General features: G+C 53.4%; 3 protein-coding genes across 3 annotated transcripts; 1 reads left to right on the top strand and 2 right to left on the bottom strand.

Annotated features, from left to right (window-relative positions):
* Positions 1-247: 247 nt before the first annotated feature.
* On the bottom strand, positions 248-2,209 carry GLRG_04608 (GDP/GTP exchange factor Sec2p; the record flags this gene model as incomplete). Its single annotated transcript, XM_008095293.1, has 1 exon — positions 248-2,209. The coding sequence occupies one exon, from the start codon at positions 2,207-2,209 to the stop codon at positions 248-250; it is 1,962 nt and encodes a 653-aa protein (XP_008093484.1).
* Positions 2,210-9,133: 6,924 nt separating this feature from the next.
* On the top strand, positions 9,134-9,631 carry GLRG_04607 (uncharacterized protein; the record flags this gene model as incomplete). The annotated part of the gene is made up of 1 exon (XM_008095292.1): positions 9,134-9,631. One exon carries the CDS (start codon positions 9,134-9,136, stop codon positions 9,629-9,631), a length of 498 nt encoding a protein of 165 aa, XP_008093483.1.
* Positions 9,632-9,976: 345 nt separating this feature from the next.
* GLRG_04606 (uncharacterized protein) lies at positions 9,977-10,933 on the bottom strand (the record flags this gene model as incomplete). Its single annotated transcript, XM_008095291.1, has 1 exon — positions 9,977-10,933. One exon carries the CDS (start codon positions 10,931-10,933, stop codon positions 9,977-9,979), a length of 957 nt encoding a protein of 318 aa, XP_008093482.1.
* Positions 10,934-12,518: the final 1,585 nt, after the last annotated feature.

Raw genomic sequence — 12,518 nt, 5'->3', positions numbered from 1 at the left:
AAGGGGGGGTATGTGCCTTGTTCCATCCCAAGCTTCGCGTTCGGTAACCCTGATCTTCCCACCCCTCCCTGCTTTGCCTTCATTAGTAGCACCGGCATCTGTGCCTTGGCGACATTTGAGTATAATTAATACAGTATCGGAAAGTAATTGGGTATGTTGCGTAACGAGATTGGAGTCCCAAGTATTCAACGTGACAAGTCGACTCGCTCTTTGTGGATGCATGTTTGATCCGTCAGGGTGTACCTGCTTATTGCCCTTCAGCAACAGCTGTAATAGCAGGATGCTCCGCTTCCGAATTGGGAATGTTGATAGAGAGGCGTTTGTCTCCCTCCTTCTCGGTTATGTCACCTTTTTCCAATGACAGGGAGTTTGTTGGGGTTTGGTCACTCGGGCAGGGCGTAGATGGCCGCGCCAGCGAGACTCCGGTGTCCATTTGAGTCGTAGTCTCTTCCAAAGGAGTGGCAAAATGGTCATCATCATCGTTGGGGCTTTCCGCCACTGTTACTACTGCCCCCGGTGCAGCATTCCTAGAATCGCTCTCTTGGCTGGTTCTGGGACTCCTATCCGAGGAAGGCACAGGATGGCTAGCGGGAACAACGCCACCGCCTATGCGAGACCAAAACATCTGCTCGCGCAAGCGAACACTCTCTTCCCAAGCTGCCTTCTCTGCATCCTCGCCTTCCGCTCGCCAGTGGCCGTCTTTTAGTATGCGTAGAAAGTTGAGGAAATCACAAGTGGACCTCACACGGCCCAAGCAGTATTTGCAGAGGGGATAGCGCTGTGCTGTCTCGGACTCGCTGGTTCGGAAGCGGTAGGTTCGCAGATGCTCCTCGTCCTTGCGCGCATCGCCGCACAAGGAGCAGGGATAGAACTGCGGTTTGACAAGTGACGCAAATGGCGCATTGGTGGGAATTGGCTCCACCACGATCGAGCCGTCACTCATGGCATTTAAAACGCTACGGCGCGCAAGCCAAGAGAGACCCGGGGCGATATCCAGTCGGAGTGTTGGCTCTACGTCTTCGGCCAAGACACGTTTGAAGAACTTTGTTTCCTTGAGAGCCGGTGGGGGTGGGCCCAAGTTGGATGAAGCTGTGCTCGAGACGGAGGCCGGGGTGTTTGGTGTCTGCGGTGAAGACGTCGCAGAGGTTCCTGTTGTGGAGAGAGAAGCAGTCGACGCGTTGGAGGGGTGAGCGCTAGAGGTGCTGCCCCCGATACCAAGACCTAATCCGTGGAGGCCATTAAAGGAGCCGGACGACACACGGCTTCCTGCACGGTTGCGAGACAAGCGTGTGAGACTGATAAAGTCTTCGAATGCGCCCAAGTCAGTCCTGAGAACCGGCTGAATGAGATGTGACAAGCTAGTGGGATATGTTGGCGTAGTGGGGTCCACGAGAGACGAAGAGACAAGGCCTTCCGAGCGCTCGTCATCCTTGATTTCAAGTTTGCTGAAGCCAGGCGAGGGAGGAGCAGTTCCAATTGTAGCGTCGTCCTTTTCGGCGGTCAATTGCTCCATGACGTGCTTTAAATCGGCGAGTTGCTGCTGCTGGGAGGTCAGCAAGGCCTCCATATCGCCCAGTTGGGACCGCAAGTGGTCGTTCTTCTTTTGAAGGGCTTCCTGCTCCAGTCGTGCCTCTTCTTTAGCTGAGATGACCATCTTGTTTGCTTCCTCAAACAAGGCCGTGGTCAAGTTCTCCAGCTCTTGTTCAATCCTCTTGGTCTCCTTCTCAGCATCCTCCCGCAACTTCTTCTCCTGCGTAAGACGGAGCATGATCGTTTTCTTCTCGTCCTCTGCGGTCTTCCGGCGAATCCAGATGTCGCCAGCAAGCATTTCCCGCTGGGATTCGTTCTGCTCCTCCAAATGCTTGATTTTATCGCGCGCTCTTTCCAGCTCCTGGCGCGTAGCTGATAGCGTATCGTCAAGAGTTGTTTGGTGGTTGATGGCATTAATCAACTTGGCACTCAAGGTTGCAACTTCATCGTTTAAATCCGGATGATGGGCAGTTTCGGCGTCGCTCGCAGGGCTCATAGCTCGGCTGCGCGGATCGGGTAAAGTGCTGAGTTCGCATTCGTCGACTGGAGGTGATGTTGTGGTAGGGCGCAGCGCCGGTGACGAGACAACAGAGGAAGACACAATGGGGACGTCAACAACGGACGGTGCTCTGCTCGTTGTTTTAGTAGCCCTTGGGCTGGGAGATGGGGATCGGGCCATGGAGGAAAGAGATCGGAAGTGACCGAAAGGTCTACCGCCAGGTTGAGGGCTGGTATGCTGTGCCCAGCCAGCGACGGCAATGAAACTGTGCCAGACAATATTAGTAACAGCCATTTGACGCTTCAAAAGGCCATATGTAACGGCGTTGCAAGTCAGGAGAGTATCGTCTTAGGCAAACAGAAAAGGACGAGAGGAGGGGATAGCATGTTTGTCGGAGGACGAGGGACATACGAATCCATTCCGTGTAAATATATCCGGCCACTAAGGAGCCAATGACGGTAGCTACCCAAGATGGAGCTGGACGGGTGCTTTTGAATTTGTTGAGTGGTAAGACAGTGCGTTGGCAGGAGCTGGGAGCACCTGTGAGGAATCCAGACAGCAATCGTAAGGTGTGACAGGGCAGCTTGCAAGCGAAAGGAAGGTGGAATGTAGTGTAGCAGAATGCTAATCAATTGCTGCCAGCAATCAAACTGGGGTGCCGAACAGAAAGAGGCGGAGAAGGGCGTTAGGCCTTTAGATGTCCCACGACGACATGGCGATGCTTCCGAGGCCGGGATGAGGTTTCTCTTGCAGTGGCAGAAAGGTGGAAGGGTGATGAGATCGGGATCGTAAGTTCGGGTTTGGGTGGTGGTTATCAGATGGGTTCGTGGATAAGCCGGCAAGAGGAGCTTGTCAAGGTGTTCAGGGCCAAGTGTAGAAAGGCAAAAAGAGGAGATGAGGAGAGATGAGGGATGGAGGCCGAACAGCGGAGCACGACAAGGCTTTGAGTGTTTTCCAATCGTGGGAGGCGCGGAATAAGCAAGTGGAAGCAAGCATGCAGACAGTCATACAGACGCAAGTGAGAGAGGCGGCGGCGGCAAAGCGAGAAAAAGGACCAGCCAGAGAGAGAATAGGATGGGCTGCAAAATACTGGGGACCAAGAATTAGCCATGACCAGTGAACAGGGACCGGGAGCCGAAGAGGACGGATGACATGGGTGGTATTGGACGGGTCGAGAGTGACAGGGACCAGATGTCGAACTTGCAGGTCCAGCTGTGAGTGCGAGTTGTCTTGACCTGGGCGGGCACAGACCAGCAGGTACAACGAGGAGGAGGAAGAGGAAGGGTGTGTGGGTCCAGTGTACGATGAGCGAAGTGCCAGCAGGGGTGGGGGCGGTGCAACGAATAGCCGGGACACCACTTGGACGGGGACTGGAACGCGCCCGAAAAGGTGGCTCTCTCTCATCTTGACGTACCTCCTGCACGTAGGTAGTTTTAGTGCGAAGTTTACGTACCAGTAGAGTATGTAGCGTGTCTGTCTGTTGTGTACGAATGAGCTGGTGGAGGCATCCTTGTCTGCCACATTTTGCTAACAAATAAACACATTGGATTTTTTTTTCTCCAAATCAATTTTGTTTTCTTTTTTCCCTATTTCCCCCGTTTTCTGGTACTATCCTGTGCATCTACCTATTTGCCCGTTGTGGTGTATGAGACAGTCACGGTGGCTATCAAGAAGCCGTTTATTCCAGTCCAACCTCAGCCATCGACATAATACCCTACCTAATCTGGGTGGGTGGCAGGTGGCAGGTGGCAGGTACAGCTAGGTTGGTAGGAGGTAGTTAGCACAACCAGCCGGATCAAGTTGTGCACGAGCATACTTGGGAGGGGGGCTGGCTGGTCATCGGCAGCGCGGCTTCATGGCAGGCGACCGAGTGGGGCATGACGGCGTGACGACATGCAGACCGAGATGCGCGCATGTTTGTCGTCCTCGGCACCTATCTGGTGTAGTAGTGTAGGTATCCGTAGTGTTATCAGATTGGTAGCACCTGGCCCAGACAGACCACTGCAGACCTCAACGCCTTCAGCTATCGTTGTGGGTATCCACCTGCCTCTTTCACATTGGTCTGGCCGGGTACGTATACAGTAATCACCAAGTAGGTACCTCTGTACTTATGCTGTTGGGAGACCTACCTAGGCACCTAGGTTGCTGATATTCGCCCCCTTTGCCCGCCGTCACAGCCACACTACCTAGGCGGTAGTGCATGCTACCTACCTAGGTATGGGACGAAAACTTGGCCAGTTTTTGACTCGCGAAGACTACTCCGTACATCCCACGGGACTGCCTACTTCAAATTGGTCGAATCCGAATTGGGCAGTTGCGACCTCACACGTCCACCATCCTCTCTCTGTATTTGGTCATGTGCTCTCTCTCCCCTTTACCCCCCCCCCCCCCCCTCCTTCTCTCCCATGTTTCTGTCGACGCTTGCCATTTTTCATAGTTATGAACGGTCGGTCCCTTTTAACAAAGCATGGATTACTAACCATACCTCACGGACTTTAGTCAGCCATGGGTCTCCATCCCTCTACCTAGGTACCAAGAATGTCAAGCTGAACTCAGTTCCTCTTTACCTTACCTGCTGCTCGCCTACACATCCAAACTTCCCTGTCGTCCCGAATATTCTCGCTCTCCTATTGCTTCGGCAAGCCACATTACCTCCCTAGGTAGACACAGCCCGGCCAAACGGACCCCGACCTTTGACGCGCATGCATCGCCGGAACACAACATGGGTACCCCTTTCACTTGCCTGCCCTCGATTCGAACACCAGCCCAAGCTGATTCGTCGCCCCCGTCACCCCATCATCGGCTCTCCTATCCCGTCGTCCGTCTCTCCCCGGCTGTAGCCTCTGCACGAAGCCCTCACAGTATACATACATCGTCTGCCTATGCGTTGAACAACACGACTATCGCATCATCAAGGACTCTACTCCTCATATCTCCGTATATACGCATTTTCGCACATTCGCTCGCCGATGCAATTCTGTAACCTTTGGCCCAGCTAGTTTCAGGTCACCAACTATCAGAAGCGACCGTCGCTTAACTTATCATCAATTAGTCGACCCTATTTTTAGTTGCTTCTGCGGCTCCCCCCTTTGTCGAACACGTTAGATCTTCATTGGAGTCGCCGGTAACGCTTCAACGCTCAACCCGCATCAGGAGCATCGACTACATCCGTCATCCCCATCTGTGCCGGCGTCGGTGCAAGCAAGTTCCAACGTTCAAGACCGAGCACCCGCGTCTTGAGCTACCTTTGTTACCCGTGTCCACTTGACCCTGAAATCTGAAGCATGCCGAAGACACTACGGTGTGCTTCATATTTCCAATGCTTGCGCTCATCTTCATGCTTGCACAGCAACTACCGAAAAGCCATGCCCTTTACCAGCTTCGCGCCGACGACATGCCTTTGCATACAGTGTATCAGTAACTCAACTGATTCAATGTCCTCCTCTAGGCTACTCGGGCTTTGCCCCGATCCCCTGGCCGAAATCAATCATCAGCTGCACGCTCAAACTTCAGCCGCCTGGAAGTTCTCTACCAGACACGCGCCCCATTGCTTTCCAGTCCGCACTGACGGCCTGGCCTAACATAGCTGACTGTCTCCTCTCCTGCCATCAGCCACGTTGTTAATCGTCTTCAGCCTCAAAGACTTCCCCTTTCTCTCTTTGTGCCCTGGAACAGACGGTACCCCGGTCAAGGTTTAGCCTGGAACCGTCCGGGGCGTGTTAACTGTCCCACATTCTCCCACAAAACCTCATTAACTGCAAGCGATAGCTAGAGGAGCACAAAGCAATGACGTTTCTGCATCTTTGGGTGCCTCAGACGCCAACGGCGCCTCATCGTGATGTTGGTTTCAATTATATTCAGCCACTTCCAAATTACTTGTTCTCCCAACTCCCGCGGATCTAACGGCCGACGCCTTGTTGACAACGACGGCTCCACCACGTCTGGTGCTCCTGCGATTATTGTTTCTCTCCGCCTGCTCAGCTTCGTCCCATCTGCTCCGGATTCCGTTTACGTGTTTCACCGGCTGGCTATATGACACCGCCCCCAGGGTCCGCCGTCCCAGATTGCTTGGTACTCTTGCTTAATCCTGACCCTTTGAGTGTTCCGATGTTGACACGTCGGGCCTATCTTGGTACACTGCCACATGACGCGTGCTTTCGTCCGATGAACCTCGTGTCGAAGAATTAATTACCACGCTTTCTTGAGGCTCCTCTCCTGTTCGAACAAGCCCATTCAACTAGACTCAGCACCTAGCTCGGCCTCCTAGGTCGTCAATGTTTGTGCCTCCAGATAATGCGTTGGCTCGATGCGAAACCGCGCTGTGGGGATTTTGCAGAAGACGAATTTACCTTCCCCCGAATTGTAGCTGTCAATGCAACATAGACCCCCGACCGGTCTCAAGGAGGCATAATCCAAGGCGCTTGTGGCAACGTCATCGGCTGTGGCGTTTTGCGCCAACTTGGGCCGAGCATTGGAAACATCTCGCACCATCCCCTCCGTCCTGCCGTCAGGCCCACGCTCGGGCCGCAAGTGCGACCGGCATATCTTCGTCCCATGTCACCGACCCCGACGCCCGTCCGCGTCTTTAATCTGTTACCTTGAAACGTAAAGAGAGGCCCATGCCTTGAGGGTAGGCCAGCCTCTATCGCAACCGACTATCAACTCAACATTAAGTGATGCGACATCCGTGCAAGTAGGGAACAGTGGCCCAACTCCCGCAGGCAAAACATGGCCTCAACCTTGTCTTAGGCGTCTCCTCTGCTCCTATCTCGCATCGCGACTGCCAACCAGTGCCTCCTAACAGCTTTGCCCTGGATTAAACTGATGTCTCATTTGCTGCATCCTCATAGCGCTATTCAATACCGTCTCAATGAAACTCCATAGCCCACATAAAAACTCGATATGCTCTTGTCCGGCTGCACCACTTGCACACCAGACCCCGAAGATGAGAAACGGTAGGAGCGCATTACTCGCGCCCCTCGTCACCAAAAGTCGATATGGTTTACGACGTCGACTTTTCTAGTGTATCTGTTACTTCATGTGCGTCTTCGGCTCCGTAATGATTCAGTACTTAGTCATCGGCACCAGTGTAAGTTGTCAACATTCCTCTGCTGGTTGAGACTTATCGTAAGCCTGTCATGCCTATCCCTTCTCTGGTGTTCATGCTCTCGTCTTGGCTTTTAAGATAAGACTGCGTTCCAACGTTACTTCCAGCTCAACAGTGCTAGGGGTATCATCTTCAGCCCAGGTTGGCTGGTTCAATGATGCTATTCTCTTTTCGATACCTGACGGTAGCATTGGCAAGGACGCTACATGGCGCATCTCAGAAGAGTAAGATTGATCCAGCAGACGCATCGAACTCGCAATATATAGTCCGACTTTGAACGTGGATCAGTCAAACTCACTCCACCCGTCAGCTCTCGTGAGCCTGCCCCATCTCGCAGGTCTCCTCGAAAAGGGGTGTAAAGCTATGCGATACTTTGACAAGGCACCCAGCTCCCTTGCGACGCGCTTCTTGAAAGGCTATTCAATCCCACTACCTGACCGGCAACTGCCTCCTTTCAAATCTCGCAACGTGATCCAGCTAGATCAGCTTGTTGTGGGCTTAGCTAGTATCTAAAGGATCATCTTACTGCAATTGCGATGCTCTTGCTACGTTGTTCTTCCTAGCACTCTAGGGGGCCTTGACTTTACTTCGATCCAAAACTTTGCGATTCCGTTGAGGACCATGTTGCTCAGAGTGTGCCGAAGGCTGTCGGGGCCCTTGCTACCAATTTATTCATGCTTACTCTCCCTACTGGCTTGGAAACACGTTGTGATTCTGTGCACTTGAATTCCGAGGAATTATAGCTCTGGGCCCATTTCAATAAAAAGTTCCACACTAATGGTTATAAGCACGTACTACTGTATTTCAACCAAAGGTTGACGGCTTGCCACCTGACTTATGTGGTCATGGCGACATTGATGACTGCCCCTCCACCACCATTACCGCCATCAGTACCAAGCCCATGGGAACCCGAAATGGCGACTCCAACATCTATCTGTCCAGTCCTAAATGAAGTCAAGCCAACATAACATGTTTTACGAGGTTGTTGTTAGCAATAATCGCAGGCGATCAAACCGAGGTGGACGACATTGCGTCGGAGGGCTTGGAATCGTGCAAGACGGCAGCGGCGACAAGACCGTACCGAATTTTGGGTCAACGTGAGCTTTTGTATAAATACTGCATGGGCCTTCAATTTTGTATCATCGCTTAACTAGTAGGATTCATGAATTAGACCGCTTACATGCGGATGTCATGTCTAGGTTGCATAACGTCATAACCCAACCCTATTGAGGGTCTCAACACTCCCATAGAAATAAAACCAAACAATCAAAGTCGAAGAGATTCCCATTCCAGTCGATAAATGGTTCGCCCTGGCCAATGGTCGTGCCTGATCGTTGTCTACTTCTCAAACAGCGTGGGTGGCAGATGAGTTGTGAATGTGCAAGGGCAGTGGAATGGCCGGGGCAATGCGGCGCCGCATTGGTTCCCACTTTCACCCGTCCACGAGTGCGGGGAACCCCCCCCGATTGCATCGCATGCGCAAATCGGGGGCAGTGCCAAGGCTTACCGTAATCGGTCCCTGGAAACGGACCGGGACGCAACCGAGTGCGAGAAGGCTACGTAGATAGTGTTTACGTACGTCCCTTCAATAGCCTGCTCGCCTTCAAAGTGTACCCCCCAACCCTACATCAAGGGGTGGACGGACATCCAGCCACACAGAATCAGCTTACGAGCTCTCCTTCTGAAGGTTCCCCCCATTGCACTTCCGTATCCGTGACCTGTCACGATTGCCACGTCTCAACATCTGTCATTGCCCATTTCATCTGGAACGACCCGTGCACAGTTCAAAGGGCTTAGGTTATATGTCCGTAGCCTGTCCGTCCAGCGGGGACTTGCTCATTTGAAAGCATGCAATTTAATCACCTCACTTCTCGCGAAGAGCCCGAATAGAACTCCAACATTATCGACAACCGCCACAAAAGGAAGTTTCTACCTCTCTATCCCCAGCCTAGATTTTTAATTATTGCTACGAAACGACAACTTGACCAACAATCGTTATGTGCTGCCGAAGACGCCGCGCCGCCCGCCAGGCTTGGCTCGAACAACGTGCTGCTGGGGGAGGCAAATGCGGTCGGAGCCGCGGCTGGGGCACCGGCCCTGGTCCTGATGGCCCTTCGTCTCGTCCCCCTTTCACGGGCGGCCGAAGGGCCTTCCGCCGATGGCAAGACGCCCCTCGCGAGGATGCTCATCAGGAATCCTTGCACTATCAACAAGCCACCACTCCCCGCAACGACCCTACTACTAAGGATATCGAAAAGGCCACACCTGCCGTTGAGCCTAAGGCTAGTCGTGTACCCTTCACATTTGGCCCACTTGGATGGCGGAGGAACTCCATGGGGACTGATGCCGACAGGGCATTGAAGAGGGAGTCCACGATGTCTCTGCCGCCGCGGTATAAGTTTGGCGTGCCCGAGGTACCTCAACGGTCCGATGACGGGGCCGTAGCAAAGAGGGAGTCACTTCCACCCGACTACACTGCTAGCACGAAATACTAGGAGATCGGTCGTTGAATCATGTCGTGATGCGAACGAAATACGTGGAGTGGCATGTCGATACAAGACAGAATGGTGGATGTGCACCGTCAACACAGCGGCTGTAGATACTGGCATCCTGTGGGTAGCCAATAGCAACGACGATTAGTTCAATCAAATTAATGTGCCCTTCACCTCGCTACAATGGGTATTCTGGGGTTAAGATTCGACCAAGAGACGGAAATACCCAACTCCCCTTTGCAATCGAAAATGTAGCCCAATAAGATTACACGCCTGAACACGTGAAGCAATCCCGCATATGCAAGAAGACCAACATGTCTTCGCGGGCTTTACCACAAAAGGGACTAATTAATCCCAGTCCTCATAGCCACCCGCTCCATATGGGTTCCATTCCTGTCCGGGGTAACTTGTCGCGCTCATCTGGGGTACTTCGGGGTCTTCTTCTTTTCTGTACTTGACACCTCCGGACTGCACCTCTTCGTAGGGGTCCACTAAGGTCTTATCCTCCTGAGCTTCGTGGCGAATGGTCCTCTTGCGTTCGTCTTCGGTGTCCTCCAGCTCGGCTCGCGTGCTTTTGTCCCTGGCCAGAGTTGTTGATGGCGCTCCATTAGCGCCTCCGTTTGCGTGGGTGGCATTTCGCGGCGCTTCGTCGGCGGAGCTGTCACTAACCATGCTCTGACCGGTTGCTGTGGCGGCGATAGGCTGTACTGGTGGTGGAGGTGGCCCCAACGGCAGTCGTGGAGTGGAATCGTAGATATCGTCTGGGGTATCCTGGTTTGCCAAGTGCACATTCACCGCCAAAGGGGATGCTGCAGAAGCTGGCACGGGCGGCTCGGGGGAGATGACCCTCTTCGTCGCAACTTGTGTGCCCGATGAGGCACTGCGCGAGTTGCTTCCCGCAATACTGCCACCATCAGCCGCAAGCCCCCGTGTCTGAGTTTGTGACTGTGGTCGAAGAGAGGCCGCAGTTTGTGGTGCGGCTTGAAAATCATCAGTGTGAACTTGCGCTTGAGACAAGATAGCATTTTGCCCCTGAACGTCTCCACTGTGAGTTTGATGGGTTTGGGAAGACGCCACAGATGGTGTGATGGTGTTGACGGGAGATGACCGTTGGTGATGAGGCTGCTGCAAAAAGAGCAGCTTTTGTTGACTGTATCGTGAATTGGACGTTGCAATCCGGCCATTGCCGCTGTCTTTGGTATTGAGCAATCCAGTGGGATCTTGCTGATTGTGTTGACGGAACACCGATGGACCACTATTAGGACCGTCCGTGCCTGGCTGGGTGTTGCGGCTTTCGTACGACATATTGGACTGGTGTGAGGCCATGCTGATCCGGCGACCTCCCTCAGGACTTGTGTTTGGCTGCACATGGCTCTGGGGTAGATGTTGCACATGTGGTGCGGTAGCCCCTGACTGGTTATACAACGACATCTCAGAGGGGTGCCTCAAAGCAGTGAGAGGCGGACTCCGTTGCTGGATTGGTGGCACTTGATGTGGAAGGAACTGATCTGGCGGAGATGTACGAGGTATGGCGTAAGGGGACGGAACCACACTGCCTTCGCCATGAACGGCAACGTACCCTTGAGGGATCGGGACCTGGTCATACTGCGGCTCGATAAAACCCTGAGGTTGGGGCACGTCATGATTTGGCACGTGTACAGCTGGAGCTGCCCGAGCCATCGGGGGATCAACAGTTGGCCCATGGTGGTGTGGTATGTGCCCGTGATTCTGCCCAAGATCAGAGCTCCCAAGGGATACATCGTACTGCGGGGAAGGTCGCTGACCAAACACGCCCATAGATAATGGGTATTGATGTTGTTGTTCGTACATAGGATAGTGTCCTCCTTGTGACGGATGAGGACTCCTTTGAGTGAGAGGACCAGGAACTTGCATTTGCTGCTGCTCCTGGCCCACCGGCAAGCGCTGAGCCCCAGAGCGAAGCGGCTGTGACTGTCCTAGGCGTGCCGTCTGTTGCTGTTGCGGTGGTCGAGCGTCCGCCTGCTTGGAGGACCGTTTGAATGCACTGAAAATGGACTTGGCCGCTGATTCCTTCGTATGCCCCTGGTGAGACTGGGATGGCTCTGCTTGCGTAGAAGTCCTGTTTCTAAACCATTTCGAGACCAAGCTCTGTTGATCATGGTCGTGAGAGCTTTGATATTGGAGCGGCTGATTGTGGCCCGAGAAGGATAAGGAAGAGCGCTGATCAGAGGGCGGTGGCATCTGAGTAAATTGAGGTAGATGTTTTACCCCTACCACAGGTAACTGCTGCTGCTCCCATGGCATGGAATCAGGCAACGGCCGGCTTTCCTGATCGAATTGTTGTGGCTGGTCACCGGCTATGCCAGTACCTGGCAACCCATTGAATGAGCCTGACGGGAGCGCCTGACGATCCGAGACTGCACCCGCAGTGGGAGGCTGCATTTGAGAAGTGACGGGCGGCTTAGGAGAGTTCGATACAGATGACCGTTGGGATATCTCAGCTTGGCCGACTACACCATTTGGCGACTGTGCCATGGCACCAGAAGATAGTAACGACGCAGAATGATCCGAGATTCGTCTGGTGTGGCGGTATCTCTGAATGCCCAGAGCTTGAGTATTGCCACCGTGTGACTGCGAAGGAGGCGGGGTGAGTGAGCTGAGCACTTGTTCAGGTTCCTTTCCGTGCCTTATCGACGGCTCAGGCGTTGGTTCCGCCGAGAAGCCAGAAGGAACCCAACCTTTTTGGTTTTGGTCATTCGGCTGCTCGTGCTGCAGTGGCCGTTCCCCATATAGCTGCGCCGAAGAAGAATATTGTCGCTGTTCGCTGACACGATGAGGTTCTGGTGAATCCTGGTCTTCCTGTGCTTGGGATGTACGAACACTTAGATTTTCCTCTGTTTGATACGTCCTA

Source organism: Colletotrichum graminicola (assembly GCF_000149035.1).
Source record: "Colletotrichum graminicola M1.001 genomic scaffold supercont1.15, whole genome shotgun sequence".
In the NCBI taxonomy this organism is placed as follows: Eukaryota; Fungi; Ascomycota; class Sordariomycetes; order Glomerellales; family Glomerellaceae; genus Colletotrichum; species Colletotrichum graminicola.
The sequence above is the reverse complement of the archived record's forward strand: the minus strand, read 5'-3'. Positions and strand labels throughout refer to the sequence as shown.